The sequence below is a fragment of the Lichenostomus cassidix genome, chromosome 2 (assembly GCF_008360975.1).
Source record: "Lichenostomus cassidix isolate B80296 chromosome 2, HeHo_3.0, whole genome shotgun sequence".
Classification (NCBI taxonomy): domain Eukaryota; kingdom Metazoa; phylum Chordata; class Aves; order Passeriformes; family Meliphagidae; genus Lichenostomus; species Lichenostomus cassidix.
In genome coordinates this window covers 152292759-152314983 of record NC_139482.1, presented here as the reverse complement: position 1 = coordinate 152314983, position 22225 = coordinate 152292759, and the positions used below count along the sequence as shown (strand labels likewise).

General features: G+C 53.9%; 1 protein-coding gene across 1 annotated transcript in view; it reads right to left on the bottom strand.

Annotated features, from left to right (window-relative positions):
- Positions 1-986: 986 nt before the first annotated feature.
- The window catches only part of CPSF1 (cleavage and polyadenylation specific factor 1), a 50102-nt gene continuing 28863 nt past the window's right edge, over positions 987-22225 (bottom strand). The window contains exons 17-32 of the mRNA XM_085053905.1: positions 21428-21631; positions 18814-18903; positions 17839-18015; positions 16157-16309; positions 15354-15470; positions 13938-14028; positions 11950-12034; positions 10607-10748; positions 9903-10055; positions 8783-8959; positions 5557-5623; positions 4703-4750; positions 4453-4608; positions 3261-3390; positions 2086-2224; positions 987-1124 (exon numbers count right to left, since the gene is read on the bottom strand). Of these exons, the coding sequence (XP_084910031.1) occupies positions 1077-1124; positions 2086-2224; positions 3261-3390; positions 4453-4608; positions 4703-4750; positions 5557-5623; positions 8783-8959; positions 9903-10055; positions 10607-10748; positions 11950-12034; positions 13938-14028; positions 15354-15470; positions 16157-16309; positions 17839-18015; positions 18814-18903; positions 21428-21631 (1977 nt within the window). The 3' untranslated portion in view covers positions 987-1076. The remainder of the gene's footprint in view (positions 1125-2085; positions 2225-3260; positions 3391-4452; positions 4609-4702; positions 4751-5556; positions 5624-8782; positions 8960-9902; positions 10056-10606; positions 10749-11949; positions 12035-13937; positions 14029-15353; positions 15471-16156; positions 16310-17838; positions 18016-18813; positions 18904-21427; positions 21632-22225) is intronic.

The following is a 22225-nucleotide window of genomic DNA, read 5'->3' as shown; positions in this document are numbered from 1 at the left end:
AAACACTAAAAAACATCTGGGAACATCTGGAAAACAGCTGGAAAAACCCAGGAGGTTTCTGAAAAAGGGAAAAAACAGCTGGAAACACCCAAAAACATCACACGAAACACCCCGAAATAGCCAAAAATACCCCAAAAATCAGCGGGAAGCACTAAAAAACAGCTGGAGAACAGCTGGAAACATCAGGAAAACACCAAAACATGCCTGAAAAACAGCTGGAAACATCTGGGAAACCCAAAAAAATCTCCAAGAGTGGCTGAAAACAGTGAAAACACCCAAAAATCCCCAAAACCACCCCAAAAATCCCAGGAAAACAGCTGGAAAGAGTGGGGGAAACATCTGGAAAATGCCAAAAACCACTGGGAAAACAGCTGGAAAAACAGGGAAACACCCAAAGCACCCGGAAAACACTAAAAAAAAACCCCAAAAGCACCCAAAAAACACCAAAAAAAGGCCAAAACAGCCAGAAACGCAACACCCGGAAAATTCCCCAAAACCACCCAGAAAAATCCCAAAAAACAACTGGATAATTCCCAAAAAACACCTGAAAAATTCCCAGAAACTGCCTGAAAAATTCTCAAAAAACACCTGGAAAATTAAAAAAAAATCCACCTGAAAAATTCCCAAAAACCACCCAGAAAATTCCCAAGAAACACCTGGAAAATTCCCAAAAAACACCTGGAAAATTCCCAAAAAACACCTGGAAAATCCCCAAAAACCACCCAGAAATTCCCGAAAAATACCAAAAGTCCCCCAATTTCCTTCCCCTCGGAACCACTGTGAACCCCAAAGCACTGTGAACCCCAAAATCCCCCAAATAAACCCCAAAAACGGAGCTGAGAGTCGAGTTTTATTAAAAATGGGAATTTTGGGATTTGGGGATTTGGGGAAATTTGGGATTTTGGGATTTTTTGGGGATTTTTTTTTTTTGATTTTTTGGGGATTTTTGGGGATTTTTTGGGGGGATTTTGGGGGATTTTTTTGGGGATTTTGGGGATTTTTTTGAGGATTTGGGATTTTGGGGGAATTTTGGGATTTTGGGGATTTTTTGGGGGAATTTTGGGGGATTTTGGGTCTCAGAAGTGAGCAGTGACTCTGTCGATCTCCAGGAGGTCATCGAGGATCTGTGGGGGGAGAGAAGTCAGAGCTCACCTGTGCTGAAACTCACCTGTGACTCACCTGTACCTCACCTGTCCCAAACCTCACCTGTGCTGAACCTCACCTGTCCTGAACTTCACCTCACCTGTCTTACCTGTCCTGAACCTCACCTGTATTGAACCTCACCTGTCCTGAATTTCACCTGTATTTAACTTCACCTCACTTGTGTCTTACCTGTGCTGAACCTCACCTGTCCCAAATCTCACCTGTACCAAACCTCACCTGTGCTGAACCTCACCTGTCCTGAACTTCACCTGGACCAAATCTCACCTGTTTCAAACCTCACCTGTCCAAATCTCACCTGTGTCTCATCTGTCCTCAACCTCACCTGTATTAAACCTCACCTGGCCTGAAACTCACCTGTCCCGAAATTCACCTGGGTCTCACCTGTCCCAAACCTCACCTGTTCCGCCCCTCACCTGTCTCATCTCACACCTGTCCCACACCTGTCCCATCTCACACCTGTCCCATGTCACACCTGTCCCAGGTGACTCACGATGTCAGGTGTGGTGCCGATCTTCTCACCTGTCCCATCTCACACCTGTCCCATCTCACACCTGTCCCACAGCAATCCCAGCCCACACCTGTCCCAGGTGACTCACAATGTCAGGTGTGGTGTTGATCTCACCTGTCCAAACTCACACCTGTCCCATCTCACACCTGTCCCTCACCTGTCCCACCTCACACCCATCCCGCCCCACACCTGTCCCGGGTGACTCACGATGTCAGGTGTGGTGCCGATCTTCTCACCTGTCCCATCTCACACCTGTCTCATCATCTCACACCTGTCCCATCTCACATCTGCCTCACCCCACACCTGTCCCTCACTTGTCCCACACCTGTCCCATCTCACACCTGTCCCTCACCTGTGCCACACCTGTCCCATCTCACACCTGTCCCGCCCCACACCTGTCCCAGGTGACTCACGATGTCAGGTGTGGTGCCGATCTTCTTGGCCAGCTCGGCGCGCTCCATGGAGCTCAGGTAGAGGAATCTCCCCAGCAGTTCTCCATCCAGAACGTTCCGCACGGCGTTCTGCAGCAGGCGGCGCTCCGACTGCAGCAGCCTGCCAGGTGGGACAGGTGAGACAGGTGAAACAGGTGGGGCAGGTGAGAGACAGGAGAGAGACAGGTGAGACAGGTGAGAACAGGTGGGAAAGGTGAAAGACAGGAGAGAGACAGGTGAGACAGGTGAGAACAGGTGGGACAGGAGAGACAGGGACAGGTTAGAACAGGTGGGAAAGGTGAGATAGATGAGACAGGTGAGAGCTGGAACAGGTGAGACAGGTGAGACAGGTGAGACAGGTGAGACAGGTGAGAGGTGGGACAGGTGAGGGACAGGTGAGACTGGGACAGGTGAGAACAGGTGGGAAAGCTGAGATAGGTGAGACAGGTGAGAGGTGGGACAGGTGAGACAGGTGAGACATGCGGCATGTGAGACAAGGACAGGTGAGAACAGGTGGGAAAGGTGAGACAGGTGAGAGGTGGGATAGGTGAGACAGGTGAGACAAGGACAGGTGAGACAGGTGAGATGGGTGAGACATGGGACAGGTGAGACAGGTGGGACAGGTGTGAGACAGGAGAGAGACAGGTGGGACAGGTGTAGGACAGGTGAGACTGCGACAGGTGAGACAGGTGGGGCAGGTGAGAAACAGGACAGGTGAGACAGGGAAGATAGGTGGGACAGGTGAGACAGGGACAGGTGAGACAGGTGGGACAGAGGGGTTAGGTGAATGACAGGTGAGACAGGTGAGATGGACAGGTGAGACAGGTGTGGGACAGGTGTGGGACAGGCGAGATTGGGACACATGAGACAGGTGAGAGACAGGTGATGTAGGTGAGACAAGTGAGAGACAGGTGAGACTGGGACAGGTGTGACAGGTGAGATGGGTGAGATAGGTGAAGTAGGTGGGACAGGTGAGATTGGGGCAGGTGGGACAGACAGCGATAGGTGCAGAGCAGGTGAGGAGATACCTGAAAGCCCTGGGGTTGAGCCTGGCCAGGTGTGGCAGGGCAGGTGTAGGACAGGTGTGTACAGGTGTATGCCAGGTGTGTATAGGTGTATCCCAGGTGTATCCCAGGTGTGCACAGGTGTGTCATTACCTGAAAGCCCTAGGGTTGAGCCCGGCCAGGTGCGGCAGAGCAGAGCTCAGCGCGTTCTGCAGCATCAAAAGTCTCCTGTAGGTTTTCTCCTGCATTGGCAGCAGCAACCCCAGACCTCCGTCCAGAGTGGCTGTGGGGGAAAGGTCAGGAAAACCCCAAAAACCCCAAAAACTCCAAAAATCCTAAATCCCGGAAATCCCAAAAACCCCAAAAACTGCAAAAATCCTAAATCCCGGAAATCCCAAAAACTCCAAAAACCCTAAATCCCGGAAATCCCAAAAACCCCAAAAACTCCAAAAATCCTAAATCCCGGAAATCCCAAAAACTCCAAAAATCCTAAATCCCGGAAATCCCAAAAACCCCAAAAATCCCAAATATTCCAAACCCCAAAACTCCAAAAACCCCAAAAACCCCCAAACCCCAAAAACCCCAAAAATCCCCAAAATCCCAAAAACCCCAAACCCCAAACTCAGCCCCAATTAACGGTTTGAGGTTCTGGGTGAGGCCCACCTGGCCCCATCCCTCACCCAGCCAGGTGAGGTTTGTCCTTGCCCCACCTGGCTCAGGTGTGTCTCCAGGTGTGCCTCACCGAACCAGGAGATGTGCTTGTTCTCCCAGGTGTGTCACCAGGTGTGTCCCTAGCTGTCCCCACCTGCCCCAGGTGTGTCTCTCTGAACCAGGTGATGTGCTTGTTCTCCCAGGTGTGTCACCAGGTGCTGTTTTTACCCTCCCCCACCTGTCCCAGGTGTGTCCCTAGCTGGCCCCAGGTGTGTCTCACCAAACCAGGTGATGTCCTTATTCTCCCAGGTGTGTCCCAGGTGTGTCCCCACGTGCCCCAAGTGTCTCCTCACCGAACCAGGTGCTGTGCTTGTTCCCCCAGGTGTGTCCCAGGTGTGCCCCCAGGTGTGTCCCACCTGCCCCAGGTGTGCCCCCAGGTGTGTCCCAGGTGTGTCTCACTGAACCAGGTGATGTGCTTGTTCTCCCAGGTGCTGTTTGTCCCCTCCCCAGGTGCCCCAGGTGTGTCCCCAGGTGTGTCCCAGGTGTCCCCAGGTGTGTCCCAGGTACCCCAGGTGTGTCCCACCTGCCCCAGGTGTCCCCAGGTGTGTCTCACCGAACCAGGTGATGTGCTTGTTCTCCCAGGTACCCCAGGTGTGTCCCACCTGCCCCAGGTGTGCCCCCAGGTGTGTCTCACCGAACCAGGTGATGTGCTTGTTCTCCCAGGTGCTGCTGCGCCGGTTGGGTCCGTCGCCGTGGCCGCGGCAAGGTGTTCTCCAGAAGGTGTTGACGTGAGCGCCGACGTGGAAATCGGCTCTGCGCAGGAGCCGCAGCCCGCCGAACGACTCCTTGGCTGCGGGGACACCTGGCGTCACCTGGGGCTCACCTGGGCACACCTGGGCACACCTGGGGGTCACCTGGGGGTCAGCCGGCCCCGCCCCGCTCACCTTCCGGCAGGTACATGTACACCAGCAGGTTCCGGTCGCGGTCGGACACTGAGAGAGGGAGGAGGAGAGGTGGGTGAAGGAAATTAACGGGAAGTTAATGAAATTAATGAAAATTTAATTAAATTCAACCCAAATTTAATCAAAGTCAACCCAAATTTAATCAAATTCAACCAAAACCATCCCAAGTCAACCCAAATCCACCCAAACCTCACCTGAGCTCAACCCAGAGTCAAAGCGTTTCAACCAAACTCAACACAAATCCAAATTCAACCCAAATCCACCCAAACCTCACCTGAACTCAACCCAAACCCAACCAAACCCAACAAATTTCAACCAATGTCAACCAAACCCAACAAAAACCATCCAAACTTACTGAATTTCAACCAAAGCCACCCAAACCAAACCAATGTCAACCCAACTCAACCCAAACTTGCCCAAACTCACCCAAATTCACTGAATTTCAACCCAAATTTGCCCAAACTCACCAAATTTCAACCCAAACTCACCCAAATTCACTGAATTTCAACCCAAACTCACCCAAATTCACCAAATTTCAACCCAAATTTGCCCAAACTCACCCAAAATCACCAAACTCACCCTAATTCACTGAATTTCAACCCAAATTTGCCCAAATTCACCAGATTTCAACCCAAACTCACTGAATTTCAACCCAAATTCACTGAATTTCAACCCAAACTCACCCAAATTCCCCAAATTTCAACACAAATTTGCCCAAAATCCCCAAATTTCAACCCAAACTCACCGAATTTCAACCCAACTCAACCCAAACCCATCCAAATTCACCCAAATTCCCCGAATTTCAACCCAAACCTGCCCCACCCGCCCAGCCGTACCCAGGAAGCCGAGCTGAGTTCCATCGACCATGAAATCCACACTGTACACCTCCAGCGGCTTCGCGTCCTGCGGGGACACACCTGTCACTGTCACTGTCACTGTCACTGTGTCACTGTCACTGTCACTGTCACTGTCACCATGGCTGTCACTGTGTCATTGTCATTGTCATTGTCATTGTATCATTGTCACTGTGTCACTGTGTCACTGTGTCACTGTCACCATGGCTGTCACTGTGTCATTGTCATTGTCACTGTCACTGTCACTGTGTCACTGAGTTATTGTCGCTGTCACTCTGTCACTGTCACTGTGTCACTGTCACTGTGTCACTCTCTGTGTCACTGTCACCATAACTGTCATTATGTCAGTGTCAGTATGTCACTGTCACTGTCACCATGGTTGTCACTGTCACTGTCACCATGGCTGTCACTGTGTCAGTGTCAGTGTGTCACTGAGTTATTGTCGCTGTCACTGTGTCACTATCACTGTGTCACTATCACTGTCACTGTGTCACTGTGTCCCTGTCAGTGTGTCACTGTCATCATGTCACTGTGTCACTGTCAGTCACTGTCACTGTGTCCCTGTCACTGTCACTATGTCACTATGTCACTGTCACTGCATCAGTCACTGTGTCACTCTGTCACTGTCACTGTGTCCCAGTCACTCTGTCACTGTGTCACTGTCCCTGTCACTGTCACTGTGTCACTATTACTGTCACTGTCACTGTCTGTCACTGTGTCACTGTCCCTGTCACTGTGTCACTGTGTCACTGTCACTATGTCACTGTCACTGTCATTTTGTCACTGTGTCATTGTGTCCCTGTCACTGTCCCTGTCACTATCATTGTGTCACTGTCACTCTGTCATTGTCACTGTCACAGTGTTGTGTCATTGTTTCACTGAGTGCCACTGTCACTGTGTCACTGCGTCATTGTCACTGTGTCACTGTCACTGTGTCACTGTCACTGTGTCACTGTGTCATTGTCACTGTGTTACTGTCACTGTCACTGTCACTGTGTGACTGTCACTGTGTCCCTGTGTCCGTGTCACTGTCAGTGTTGCACTGTCACTCTGTCACTGTGTCACTGTCACTGTCACTGTCACTCTGTCACTGTCATTGTCACTATCACAGTGTCACTGTCACTGTCATTGTCACCTCTGTCACTGTGTCACTGTCACTGTGTCACTGTCATTGTCACCATGTCCGTGTCATTGTGTCACTGAGTGTCACTGTGTCACTGTCACTATCAGTGTGTCACTGTCACTGTGTCACTGTCAGTCTGTCACCGTCAGTGTCACACTGTCACTGTCTCATTGTCACTGTCACTGTCACTGTGTCACTGTCACTGTGTTGCTGTCACTGTCACTGTGTCACTGTCACTGCGTCCCTGTCATTGTCACTGTCACTGTGTCACTGTGTCACTGTGACTCTGTCCCTGTCACCATCACTGTCACTGTGTCACTGTCACTGTCATTGTATCATTGGCATTGTCACTGTCATCATCACAATGTCACTGTCACTGTCCCTGTCTCTCTGTCACCGTGTCACTGTCGCTGTCACCGGTCTGGCACCACTGGTGCCACCTGCTCACTCTCTGACACCCCCAGGTGACCCCTGAGAGCCCCCAGGACCTTTCACCTTCCCTCGAGAGCCCCAGGTGTTCCCCAGGTGTCTCCCAGGTGTCCCCCAGGTGTCCCCCAGGTGTTCTGGATGTCCCCAAGACCTTCAGGTGTCCCTCAGGTGTCACCCAGGACCCTCAGGTGTCCCCTGAGACCCTCAGGTACCCTGGAAGGGGAGTTCGGTGGCCCTGGGGGTGGTTTGGTGGCCCCAGGGGTGGCTTGGTGGCCCCAGGGCAGGTTCAGTGGCCCAGGGCAGGTTTGGTAGCCCAGTGGCCCAGTTCATTAGCCCAGTGGCACCAGGGAGGTTTGGTGGCCCTGAGGTGATTCAATGGCCCTGAGAGGGGTTTGGTGGCCCTGGGGGTGTTCAGTGGCCCTGGGGTGGGTTTGGTAGCCCAGTGGTCCAGTTCAGTAGCCCAGTGGCCCCAGAGAGGTTTGATGGCCCCAGGGATGTTCAGTGGCCCTGGGGTGGGTTTGGTAGCCCAGTGGCCCAATTCAGTAGCCCAGTAGCCCTGAGGTGGTTTGATGGCCCTGTGGGTAGTTTGGTGGCCCTGGGGTGAGTTTGGTAGCCCAGGGGTTGTTTGGTGGCCCAGTGGCCCTGGAAGGGGTTTGGTGGCCCCTGGGATGGTTTGGTGGCCCCTGGGATGATTTGGTGGCCCTGGGGGTGATTTGGTGGCCCTGCAGTGATTCAATGGCCCTGAGAGGGGTTTGGTGGCCCTTGGGATGGTTTGGTGGCCCTGGGGGGTTTGGTGGCCACGGGATGGTTTGGTGGCCACGGGATGGTTTGGCGACCCTGGGGATGATTTGGTGGCCCAGGGGGTGATTTGGTGGCCCTGGGGGAGTTTGGTGGCCCCAAGGAGGTAGCCATATAGTCCAGTTCAGTAGCCTGGTGACCCTAGGGAAGTTTGGTGACCCTGGGGGTGATTTAGTGGCCCTGGGGGTGGTTTAGTGGCCCAGGGGATTTGGTGACCCTGGGGGTGATTTGGTGGCCCCAGGGAGGTTTGGTGGCCTCAGGAGGGTTTGGTGGCCATGGGATGGTTTGGTAACCCTGGGGGTGATTTGGTGGCCCCAGAGGGGTTTGGTGGCCATGGGATGGTTTGGTGGCCCTGGGGGTGATTCAGTGGCCCTGGGGAGGTTTGGTAGCCCCAGGATGGTTTGGTAGCCCTGTGGTCCAATTCAGTAGCCCAGTGACCCTAGGGAAGTTTGGTGACCCTGTGGGTGATTTAGTGGCCCTGGGGGTGGTTTAATGGCCATGGGATGGTTTGGTGGCCCTTGGGATGGTTTGGTCACCCCAGGAGAGTTTGGTGGCCATGGGATTGTTTGGTGACCCTGGGGAGGTTTGGTGACCCTGGAGCTGATTTAGTGGCCCTGGGGGTGATTTAGTGGCCCTGGGGGTGATTTAGTGGCCCCAGGGAGGTTTAGTAGCCCCAGGAGAGTTTGGTGGCCATGGGATGGTTTGGTGACCCCAGGGAGGTTTGGTGACCCTGGGGGTGATTCAGTGGCCCTGGGGAGGTTTGGTAGCCCCACGATGGTTCGGTAGCCCAGACACCCAGCCCAGCAGCCCATTGGGGTTCACTAGCCCCCTGACCCATGTCACTAGCCCAGGACTGACCCGGCTGACGAGCGACAGCGTCTTGCTCTCCTCCTGGTAGCGCAGCAGCGAGATGCTCTTCATGAGGTCGGCGGCCAGGATGAAGCTCTTGACGCTGATCATCTGGTGGATGTAGAGCTGCGTGTCGATGAACGCCATGCCCGTCAGCTCGTTGTCCTTCAGGCTCCACAGGAAGATCTGAGGGGACACCGCGAGGTCACCGTGGTGGTCACTGACCTCGTGGTGGCCACTGGAACCTCCTTGGTGGTCATTAGAACCTCCTTGGTGGCCACTTGGGTCATGGAATTGAACCAAACCAACACTGAGTGACCACCAAGGTCAGCTTGTTGTCCTTCAGGCTCCACAAGAAGATCTGACATGTTGGACAAGGACACCCTGAGGTCACCATGGTCACCCTTGACCCCGTGGTGGCCATTGGAACCTCCTTAGTAGCCATTGACACCTCCTAGGTTGGAGGTATCAACATCAGCTCATTGTCCTTCAGGCTCCACAGGAAGAGCTGAGGCAACAAGGACACCTTGAGGTCACTGTGGAGGTCACTGACCTCATGGTGGCCACTGGAACCTCCTTGGTGGCCACTGACACCTCCTGTGGTTCCCCAGGTGTATCTCAGGTGTACCTTTTGCCCGATGGCAGACACCAGGTAGCCATGGCAGTGACACAGAGCTGTCACAGGTGTGTACAGGTGTACAGGTGTGCACAGGTGTATCTCAGGTGTACCTTTTGCCCAATTGCCGACACCAGGTAACCGTGACAGCGACACAGAGCTGTCACAGGTGTGTTTCTATCCCCCCAGGTGTATCTCAGGTGTACCTTTTGCCCGATGGCAGACACCAGGTAGCTGTGGCAGTGACACAGAGCTGTCACAGGTGTGTACAGGTGTGTACAGGTGTGTACAGGTGTATCTCAGGTGTACCTTTTGCCCAATCGCCGACACCAGGTAATGGTGACAATGACACAGAGCTGTCACAGGTGTGCCCAGGTGTGTACAGGTGTGTACAGGTGTATCTCAGGTGTACCTTTTGCCCGATGGCAGACACCAGGTAACCGTGACAATGACACAGAGCTGTCACAGGTGTGTACAGGTGTACAGGTGTGCACAGGTGTATCTCAGGTGTACCTTTTGCCCGATGGCAGACACCAGGTAACCGTGACAGTGACACAAAGCCGTCACAGGTCCCTTCTGCTCCTTCTCGTAGAGCACCTTGAACTTGTTCTTGGTCAGAGGCTGCCCCGGCTCAGGTACGACCTCGATCACGTCCAGGATCAGGATCTGTGCGACACAGGTGACTCAGGTGTGACCCAGGTGTGACCCAGGTGTGTCCTGGGAACCCTCAGGTGTGTCCTGAGAACCCTCAGGTGTGTCCTGAGAGAGCCCCAGGTGTGTCCTGAGGGACTCAGGTGTGTCCTGGACCCCCCAGGTGTGTCCCCAGCTGTGTCCCAGGTGTATCCAAGTGCCTCCAGGTGTCCCCAGGTGCCCGAGATGTATCCCAAGTGTGCCCAGGTGTGTCCCAAGTGTGCCCAGGTGTGGCCCAGGTGTGTCCAGGTGTGCCCAGGTGTACCCAGGTGTGTCCCCAGGTGTCCATACCCGTCCCCGACAGGTGACCTCCTCGCCCTGCATCAGACAGGTGCCACCCCAGGTGTGCCCAGGTGTGTCCCAGGTGTGTCCCAGGTGTGCCCAGGTGTGCCCAGGTGTGTCCCAGGTGCATACCCGTCCCCGACAGGTGACCTCCTCGCCCTGCATCAGACAGGTGCCACCCCAGGTGTGCCCAGGTGTGTCCCAGGTGTGTCCCAGGTGTGCCCAGGTGTGTCCCAGGTGCATACCCGTCCCCGACAGGTGACCTCCTCGCCCTGCATCAGACAGGTGCCCACAGCCACGTAACCCTTCAGGCCTGACACCGTTTCCTCGGAGCGCAGAGACACCGTTTTCATACAGGTGACGTGTTCCCACTCCTCCAGGGCAATCCTGCGCAGGTGAGACAGGTGGGACAGGTGAGACAGGTGAGATAGGGACAGGTGAGACAGGTGGGACAGGTGAGATAGGGACAGGTGAGACAGGTGGGACAGGTGAGATGGCTGGGAATGGTGGGATTGGTGAGACAGGCGAGATTGGGACAGGTGAGATGTGGGACAGGTGAGACAGGTGGGATTGGGACAGGTGAGATAAGTGAGAATGGAGCACTTCATACAGGTGACGTGTTCCCACTCCTCCAGAGCGATCCTGCACAGGTGAGACAGGTGGGACAGGTGGGACAGGTGAGATTGGTGAGACAGGTGGGACAGGTGAGATTGGGACAGGGGGGACAGGTGAGATTGGAACAGGTGAGACAGGTGAGAATGGAGCACTTCATACAGGTGATGTGTTCCCACTCTAGGGTGATCCTGCACAGGTGAGACAGGTGAGACAGGTGGGACAGGTGAGATTGGGACAGGTGAGACAGGTGTGAGGTGAGACAGGTGACATTGGGACAGGTGAGATAGGTGAGACAAGTGAGATAGATGAGAATGGTGAGACAGGTGAGACAGGTGGGACAGGTGGGACAGGTGAGACAGTGGGACAGGTGAGATGTGAGGTGAGACAGGTAAGACAGGTAGGATTGGGACAGGTGGGACAGGTGAGAATGGTGAGAATGGTGGGACAGGTGAGAATGGAGCACTTCATACAGGTGATGTGTTCCCACTCCTCCAGGGTGATCCTGCACAGGTGAGACAGGTGGGACAGGTGAGATTGGGACAGGTGAGACAGGTGAGATGAGACAGGTGAGACAGGTGAGACAGGTGGGACAGGTGGGACAGGTGGGACATGGAATTATGGGGACAGGTGGGGACAGGTGGGGCACCCCCTGGGATTTGGGGTCACCTGGAATTGGGAATCACCTCTCAGCTGACCTGGGATGTTCTGGGTATTTCTGGGATTTTTTGGGATATTTTTGGGATGTTTCAGGATATTTTTTGGATTTTTTAGGATATTTTTGGGGTATTTTGGGGTATTTCGGGATATTTTAGGATATTTTAGGATATTTTTGGGATATTTTTGGGGTATTTTGGGGTATTTTTGGGTTACCTGGTGTTAGGAATCGCCTCCCAGCTGACCGGAGAGATGAGTTGGGATATTTTAGGATATTTTAGGATATTTTTGGGGTGATTTTGGGGTATTTTTGGGTTACCTGGTGTTAGGAATTGCCTCCCAGCTGACCGGAGAGATGAGTTGGATGCTGAAAGCTTCCTGCTGGGGAGGGACATAGCGATCGTCTGGGGACAGAGGGACAGAGGGACACCGTTAGGGGACAGGGGGACACTGGGGGGACACTGGGATTGGGGGGAACATGGAGGGACAGGGGACAGAGGGACACTGGACAGGGGGACAGGGGGACACTGGGGGACACTGGGATTACTGGGGGGACACTGGGATTGGGGTGAACATGGGGGACATGGGGACAGCAGGACACTGGTTGGGGGACAGGGGGACACAGGAATTATTGGGGACACTGGGATTACTGGGGACACTGGGATTGGGGTGAACATGGGGTGACACGGGGACAGAGGGACACTGGTCAGGGGGACAGGGGGACACTGGGGGACATTGGGATTCTGGGGGCACATGGGATTCTGGGGGACACTGGGGGACATGGGGTGACATGGGAGGTCAGGGGACACCAGTCAGGGGACAGGGGGACACTGGGGGACACTGGGTTGGGGGGACATGAGGATTATGTTGGGACACTGGGGGACAGAGGGATTGGGGGACATGGGGACTGGGGGACATGGGGGGACAGAGGGACACTGGTTAGGGGACAGGGGACACTGGGGGACACTGGGGGGACATGGGGTGACATGGGTCAGAGGGATACCAGTCAGGGGGACAGGGGACACTGGGGGACACTGGGATTATTGGGGACACTGGGATCGGGGGACATGGGGATTCTGGGGGACACCTGGGACATGGGGTGACATGGGAACACTGGGGGGACACTGGGGGACACTGGGACTGGAGGGGACATGGGGGGACAGAGGGACATTGTTAGGGGACAGGGGACACTGGGATTGGGGGGACATGGGGAAACTGGGGGACTGGGATTGGGGACAGGGGGACAGAGGGACACTGGTTAGGGGGACACTGGGATTGGGGCTGACACAGGGTCAGAGGGGACAGGGGGACAGAGGGACACTGGTCGGGGGACAGGGGGACACTGGGGGACATGGGGGAATTGGGGGGACACTGGGATTGGGGACACCTGGGGACATGGGACTGGGGGGCAGACAGGGACTGGGGGGGACAGGTGGGTCAGGTGTGACACAGGGACTGGGGGGACACAGAGGGGACACTGAGGGTCTGGGGTGACACCTGGGGATTCGGGGCTGTCCCCAAGGTGTCCCCAAGGTGTCCCCAAGGTGTCCCCAGTGTCCCTGGGTGTCCCAGCTGTCCCCAGGTGTTGTCCCCCTTATCCCCAGGTGTCCCCAGGTGTGTCCCTGTCCCCTGTCCCTGTCCCCAGGTATCCCCCAGGTGTCCCCAGCTGTCCCAGGTGTGTCCCCAGGTGTGCCCAGGTGTTCTCAGGTGTCCCCAGCTGTGTCCCCAGCTGTCCCCAGGTGTGTTCCAGGTGTGCCCAGGTGTCCCCAGCTGTCCCCCTAGCTATCCCCAGGTGTTCCCAGGTCCCCCCAGCTGTCCCCTGGTGTCCCCTGCTGTCCCCAGGTATCCCCTAGGCGTCCTCAGATATCCCAGGTGTGTCCCCAGCTGTCCCAGGTGTCCCCCAGATGTTCCCAGGTAGCCCCCAGGTGTGTAGCAGGTGTGTCCCCAGCTATCCCCAGATGTCCCCAGGTGTGTCTCAGGTATGCCCAGGTGTCCCCAGGTGTCCCCAGGTGTGTCCCCAGGTGTCCCCCAGGTGTTCCCAACTGTCCCCCAGCTGTGTCCCCAGCTGTCCCTCAGGTGTCTTCCAGGTATGCCCAGGTGTTTCCAGCTGTCCCCCAGCTGTCCCCAGGTGTCCCCAGGTATCCCTAGGTGTACCCAGATATCCCAGGTGTGTTCCCAACTGTCCCCAGGTGCCCCAGCTGTCCCCCCAGGTGTCCCCAGCTATCCCCAGGTGTCCCCAGGTGTGTCCCCAGGTGTCCCAGGTGTCCCCAGGTGTGTCCCCAGGTGTGTCCCCAGGTGTCTCCTCACCTCTCTCGATGCTCTCAAACTCTTTCTCCTCTCCCGTCATGCGAGGAATTCGAGTGCAGGGGTGAGGGGAGCTCGTGGCCACAGCGTACACCTGGGGGGGAAATGACACCTGAGAGACACACCTGGGACACCCTGAGACCCACCTGAGACCCACCTGGGACCCCCAGAACACCCCCAGACCCCAAAAATGCCCCTCAGACCCCCAATAGTGTACAGGGGTGAGGGGAGCTCGTGGCCACGGCGTACACCTGGGGGGGAAATAACACCTGAGGGACACACCTGGGACACCCTGAGACCCACCTGAGACCCACCTGGGACCCCCCAGGACACCCCCAGACCAACCTGGGACCCACTTGGGACCCCACAACACCCCCTGGGTCCAGGTGTGCCCAGATGTGTCCCCAGGTGTCTCCCAGGCATCCCCAGGTATGCCTCAGGTGTGCCCAGGTATCCCCAGCTGTGCCCCAGACGTTCCCAGATGTGTCCCCAGGTGTGTCCAAGCATGCCCAGGTGTGTCCAGGTGAGCCCAGGTGTGTCCCAGGTGTGTCCCAGGTGTGTCCAGGTGTGTCCAGGTGTGACCAGGTGTCCCCAGTTGTGTCCCCAGCTGTGTTCCAGGTAGGCCCAGGTGTTTCCAGCTGTCCCCCAGGTGTCTCTCAGGTATGCCCAGGTATCCCCAGGTGTCCCCAGCTGTCCCCAGGTGTGTCTCAGGTATCCCCAGGTGTGTTCCAGCTGTCGCCAGGTGTGTCTCAGGTGTGTCTCAGGTGTGCCCAGGTGTGTTCCAGGTATGCCTAGGTGTACCCAGCTGTCCCCAGTTGTGTCCCAGCTGTCCCCAGGTGTGTCTCAGGCGTCCCCAGCTGTCTCCAGATGTGTTCCAGGTGTGCTCAGGTGTTTCCACCTGCCCCCCAGGTGTGTCTCACGTATGCCCAGGTGTGTCTCAGGTGCACCCAGGTGTACCCAGGTGTGCCCAGGTATCCCCAGGTGTCCCCAGACATGTCCCCGGTGTCCCCAGGTGTGTCTCAGGTGTCCCCAGTGTGTCCCCAGGTGTGTCCAAGCATGCCCAGGTGTGTCCAGGTGTCCCCAGGTGTGTCCCCAGGTGTGCCCAGATGTGTCCCCAGGTGTGTCTCAGGTTTCCCCAGCTGTCCCCAGCTGTCCCCAGGTGTGTTCCAGGTAGGCCCAGGTGTGTCCCAGCTGTCCCCAGGTGTCCCCAGGTGAGCCCAGGTGTGTCCCAGGTGTCCCCAGGTGTGTCACAGCTGTCCCCAGCTGTCCCCAGGTGTGTCTCAGGAATCCCCAGCTGTCCCCAGGTGTCCCCAGGTGTATCTCAGGCGTCCCCAGGTGTCCCCAGGTGTGTCCCAGCTATCCCCAGGTGTGTCCCAGCTGTCCCCAGGTGTGTCTCAGGTGTGCCCAGGTGTGTCTCACCTTGGACTCCACGTGATAAGCCACGTAGTGAGCAGTGCAGCGCAGAGGAATCTTCCTGACAGGCCAGGGAGCGTCGTAGGACAGGTAGGCAGGTAGGACACTGATCCTCAATTCACCCTGAAAATATCCCAAAAATATCCCAAATTTATCCCAAAATTATCCCAAAGTTATCCCAAAATATTCTAAAATAGTCCAAAATGAATTATCCAAAAATATCCAAAAATATCCCAAAATTATCCCCAAAATTACCCCAAAAATATCCCAAAATATTCAAAAATATTCCAAAATAGTCCAAAATGAATTATCCAATAATATCAAAAAATATCCCAAAAATATCCCAAAATATTCTAAAATAATCCCAATATTAATGATCCCAAATTATCCCAAAATATACTAAAATATCCCAAAATTATCCCAAAATTATTGATCCCAAAATGGCTCAGGGAGCATCACAGGACAGGTAAGCAGGTAAGATGCTGATCCTTAATTCATCCTGAAAATATCCCAAAAATATCCCAAAATTCTCCCCAGATTATCCCAAAATACCCCAAAAAATGGGTCAGGGACCCCCAGGTGTGCCCCAGCTGACACCCCAGGTGTGCCCAGGTGTGCCAAGGTGACTGCCCAGGTGTACCCAGGTGTGCCCAGGTGAGCTCACCTGGTGGTTGAAGTACAAGAAGCCCTTGGGGCAGTTTAGGTGTCACCCCAGGTGTGCCCAGGTGTGCCCAGGTGTGTCCAGGTGACTCCCCAGGTGTGACCCTAGGTGTGCCCAGGTGTCCCCAGGTGTGGCCAGGTGAGCTCACCTGGCGGTTGAAGTAGAGGAAGCCCTTGGGGCAGTTGACGTTGTGGAAAGGTGCGAAGGACTCCACAGGTCCGTCGATGGCCATCGGGTGAAGCCGCAGAGCTCCGCGGCCAGTCAGCAGCAGCCAGTGCGGGGCGGGGCCACAGATGAACACCTGTGCAGGTGAGACAGGTGAGACAGGTGAGGGACAGGTGAGACACTCAGAGCTCCAGTCAGCAGCAGCCAGTGCGGGGCGGGGCCACAGATGAACACCTGGGACAGGTGAGGGACAGGTGAGACAGGTGAGGGACAGGTGAGACAGGTGAGGGACAGGTGAGGGACAGGTGAGACAGGGGAGGGACAGGTGAGACAGGTGAGGGACAGGTGAGGGACAGGTGAGACACTCAGAGCCTCTCAGCCAGTCAGCAGCAGCCAGTGAGGGGCGGGGCCACAGATGAACACCTGGACAGGTGAGACAGGTGAATAGCGACAGATGATGGACAGGTGAGGGACAGTGAATGGGGACAGGTGAGGGACAGGTGAGACACCCAGACACCCTGTGAGCAGCAGCCAGTGTGGGGCAGGGCCAGAGATGAACACCTGTGCAGGTGAGGCACAGGTGGGACACCTAGAGACTGCCGGGAATGGGGACAGGTGAGTGACAGGTGAGGGACAGAGACCCCCAGAGCCCCTGGGAATGGGGTGGGGCTGCAGGTGAACACCTGGAACACCTGGATTTGGGGTGCTCCTCCCCTCCAGGTGACAGAGACCCCCAGAGCCCCTCAGATTTGGGGTCCCCAAGTATGGGATCAACCCCTGGATTTGGGGTCTGGATTTGGGGTCCGTTTTTGGGGTCTGTTTTTGGGATCCCCCATCTCACCCCAAGTATCCATCAATGTCCTGGAAGTGCTGGAATGACCTCAGCCCACATTTGGGGTTTCCCCCCGGCTTCAGGGTCTCCCTGGATTTGGGGTTCCCCCTGGATTTTGGGGTCGATTTTTGGGGGGTTTTTTGGGGTCCCCACTCACCCCTGACTACCCATAGACATCATAGAAATGTCTGAATGACCCCAAAGATTTAGGGTTTTCTCCCCAGATTTCGGGATTTTGGGATTTCCCTCCCACATTTTGGTTCCCCCCCCAGATTTTGGGTTTTCCCCCCAATTTGGGGTCCATTTTTGGGATTTTTTGGGGTCCCAATTCACCCCTGACTACCCATAGACATCCTAGAAGTACCTGAATGACCCCAAAGATTTAGGGTTTTCCTCCCAGATTTGGGTTTTTCTCCCCAGATTTCGGGATTTTGGGATTTCCCTCCCACATTTAGGGTTTCCTCCCAATTTGGGGTCCATTTTTGGGGTTTTTTTGGGGGTTTTTTTGGGGTCCCAACTCACCCCTGACTACCCATAGACATCCTAGAAGTGCCTGAATGACCCCAAAGATTTAGGGTTTTCCTCCCAGATTTGGGATTTTGGGATTTCCCTCCCACATTTTGGTTTTCCCCCCAATTTGGGGTCCATTTTTGGGGTTTTTTGGGGTCCCCACTCACCCCCAAGTACCCATAGATGTCCTAGAAGTGCCTGAATGATCCCAAAGATTCAGGGTTTTCCTCCCAGATTTGGGTTTTTCTCCCCAGATTTGAGATTTTTGGGATTTCCCCCCAATTTGGGGTCGATTTTTGGGGTTTTTTGGGGTCCCCACTCACCCCGGAGTACCCGTAGATGTCCTGGAAGTGCCGAAATCTCGCCACCCTCCCCCTGGGCCCCCCAGGCTCCTCGGGGGTCCCTCCTGCCCCTCCCCCCCCCGGGGCTCCCCCAGCTCCTTCCGGCTTCTTCCGCGACGGTTTGGGTTTCTTCTCCCGGAAATTGATCCCGTGGGGCACCTGGGGGTCGAATTTGGGATGGTTTGGGGTTTTAAGGGGGAATTTGGGATGTTTTGGGGTGAAATTTGGGGATTTTGGGGGGAAATTTGGGGATTTTGGGGTGAAATTTGGGAGGTTTTGGGGTTTGAAGGGGAAATTTGGGGTGGTTTGGGGTGAAAATTTGGGATAATTTGGGGGTTTAAGGGAAAATTTGGGGTGGTTTGGGGTGAAATTTGGGGATTTTGGGGTGAAATTTGGGATTTTTTAGGGTTTTAAGGGGAAATTTGGGATGGTTTGGGGTGAAATTTGGGGTGTTTTGGGGTGTCAGGGGGGAATTTGGGATAATTTGAGGTTTCCAGGGGGAAATTTGGGGATTTGGGGGTTTTAAGGGGGTATTTGGGATGTTTTGGGGTGAAATTTTGGATAATTTGGGGTTTTAAGGGGAAATTTGGGGTCTCTGGGGGTGAAATTTGGGATATTTTGGGGTGAAAATATGGGATGTTTTGGGGTGATATTTGGGATGTTTTGGGGTTTCCAGGGGAAAATTTGGGGTCTCTGGGGGTGAAATTTGGGGTATTTTGGGGTCTCAGGGTTGGAAATTTGGGATATTTTGGGGAATTTGGGATATTTTGGTGCCTCAGGGGTTGTAAATTTGAGATTTTTTGGGCTGAAATTTGGGATCTTTTGGGGAATTTAGGATATTTTGGGATCTCGGGGTTGGAACTTTGGGATATTTTGAGGTCTCAGGGTCGGAAATCTTGGATATTTTGGGGAATTTGGGGTTCAGCACCCCCAAAAATCCCCCAAATTTCTGCTGACCTTGCGGAATCGAACCTTCAGGTTGCTCTGGCCCAGCTGGGAGTCGTGGGAGAAAGCTTCGTAGAGGAGCAGCTCCTGATCCACGTGAACCTGGGAGCCAAAAAACCCCAAAATTCAGCCCAGAAACCCCAAAATCCACCCCAAAATCCATCCCAGAAAATCCTAAATCCACCTGGGAACCCTAAAATCCAATCCAGGACCTCTAAATCCATCCCAGAAACCCCAAATCCATCCTAGAAAATCCTAAATCCACCTGGGAACTCCAAAATCCATCCCAGAAACCCCAAATCCACCCTAAAATCAATCCCAGGAACCCCAAAATCCATCCTAGAAACACTAAAATCCACCTGGGAACCCCAAAATCCACCTCAAAATCGACCCCAGAAAATCCTAAATCCAACTGGAAACTCCAAAATTGAATCCAGGACCTCTAAATCCATCTGGGAACCCCAAAAATGCAGCCAGAAACCCTAACATCCACCCTAGAACCCCAAAATGCACCAGGGAACCCCAAAATCCATCCTAGAAAATCCTAAATTCACCTGGGAACTCCAAAATCCATCCCAGAAACCACAAATCCATCCCAAAATCCAGCCCAGAAATGCCAAAATCCATCCTAGAACCACTAAAATCCACCTGGGAACCCCAAAATCCACCTCTAAATCCACCCCAGAAACTCCAAATTCAACTGGAAACCCCAAAATCCAGCCCAGAAACACCAAAATCCATCCTAGAACCACTAAAATCCATCTGGGAAGCCCAAAATCCATCCTAGAAACCCCAAAATCCATCCTAGAACCACTAAATCCATCTGGGAAGCCCAAAATCCATCCCAAAATCCATCTCAGAAATCTCTATATCCATCTGGAAACCAAAAAATCCAATCCAGAAAACCCTAAATCCATCTGGGAATCCCAAAATCCACCCCAGAAACCCCAAATCCACCCCAAAATCCATCCCAGAAACCCCAAAATCCATCTGGGAACCCCAAAATCCATCCTAGAAAATCCTAAATCCACCTGGGAACCCCAAAATCCATCCCAGAAAATCCTAAATCCACCTGGGAACTCCAAAACCCACCCCAGAAACCCCAAAATCCACCCCAAAATCCATCCCAGAAATGCCAAAATCCATCCTAGAACCACTAAAATCCACCTGGGAACCCCAAAATTCAGCCCAGAAACTCCTAAATCCATCTGGGAATCCCAAACCCCATCCCAGAAACACAAAAATCCATCCCAGAAACTCCAAATCCACCTGGGACCCCCAAAATCCACCTCAAAATCCACCCCAGAAAATCCTAAATCCACCTGGGAACCCTAAAATCGAATCCAGGACCTCTAAATCCATCGGGGAACCCCAAAAACTGCAGCCAGGAACCCCAAAATGCATCCTAGAACCACTAAAATCCATCTGGGAACCCCAAAATCCAGCCCAGAAAATCCTAAAATCCACCTGGGAACTCCAAAACCCACCCCAGAAACCCCAAAATCCACCCCAAAATCCATCCCAGAAACCCCAAAATCCATCTGGGAATCCCAAAATCCACCCCAGTATCCCCAGTATCCCCACACCATTCCCAGTATCCCCAAATGCCATTCCCAGTACAAACCAGTACAAACCAGTACACACCAGTATGCACTGGTGACTCTGCCATTCCTGGGATCCTCACACCTCTCCATCCCCACACCATTCCCACCATTCCAATGCCATTCCCACACCATTCCCAGTATCCCCAAATGCCATTCCCAGTACAAACCAGTACAAACCAGTACACACCAGTACAAACCAGTACAAACCAGTACACACCAGTAGGTACTGATGGCTCTGCCATTCCTGGGATCCTCACACCTCTCCATCCCCACACTATTCCCACCATTCCCACCATTCCCACACCATTCCCAGTATCCCCAAATGCCATTCCCAGTACAAACCAGTCCAAACCAGTACAAACCAGTACAAACCAGTACAAACCAGTAGGTAAGGCCGGCTCTGCCTCCTGCCCAGCCCCACCAGCAGCAGCTCCCTGATGTGGGGCAGCTCTCTCCACACCATTCCCAGTATCCCCAGTATCCCCAAATGCCATTCCCAGCACAAACCAGTACAAACCAGTACACACCAGTACAAACCAGTACAAACCAGTAGGTACTGGTGACTCTGCCATTCCTGGGATCCTCACATCTCTCCATCCCCACACCATTCCCACCATTCCAATGCCATTCCCAGTATCCCCAGCATCCCCAAATGCCATTCCCAGCACAAACCAGTACAAACCAGTACAAACCAGTACACACCAGTAGGTAGGGCCGGCTCTGCCTCCTGCCCAGCCCCACCAGCAGCAGCTCCCGGACGTGGGGCAGCTCTCTCTCCCCCATTCCCAGTATCCCCAGTATCCCCAAATGCCATTCCCAGTACAAACCAGTACAAACCAGTACAAACCAGTACACACCAGTAAGTAAGGCCGGCTCTGCCTCCTGCCCAGCCCCACCAGCAGCAGCTCCCTGACGTGGGGCAGCTCTCTCTCCCCCATTCCCAGTATCCCCAGTATCCCCAAATGCCATTCCCAGTACAAACCAGTACAAACCAGTACAAACCAGTACAAACCAGTACACACCAGTAGGTAGGGCCGGCTCTGCCTCCTGCCCAGCCCCACCAGCAGCAGCTCCCGGACGTGGGGCAGCTCTCTCTCCCGCTCTCCCCTCTCGTCCTTGCGCTGCTCGGCCGCCGGCTGGCCGAAGGAAGAATCCACCAGAACCCGCTGGCCGACGGGGAAGTTCTTCACCAGGAACACCAAACGCCACTCGGGGATGGAATAGATCTGGGAAATGGGAATTAAAATTGGGAATTGATTAAAAATGGGAATTAAAAATGGGAATTCTTCACCAGGAACACCAAACGCCACTCCGGGACGGAATAGATCTGGGAAATGGGAAATAAAAATGGAATTAAAGGTGGGAATTGAATTAAAAATGGGAATTAAAAAAGGGAATTAAAAATGGGAATTCTTCACCAGGAACACCAAACGCCACTCGGGGATGGAATAAATCTGAAAATTTGGAATTAAAATTGGAATTAAAGGTGGGAATTGAATTAAAAATGGGAATTAAAAATGGGAATTGTTCACCAGGAACACCAAACGCCATTCCGGGATGGAGTAGATCTGGGAATTGGGAAATAAAAATGGGAATTAAAAATGGGAAAATGGGAATTAAAAATGGGAATTAAAAATGGGAATTGTTCACCAGGAACACCAAACGCCACTCGGGGACGGAATAGATCTGGGAATTAAAATTGGGAATTAAAAATGGGAATTAAAATTGGGAATTAAAATTGGGAATTCTTCACCAGGAACACCAAACGCCACTCCGGGACGGAATAGATCTGGGAAATGGGAAATAAAAATGGAATTAAA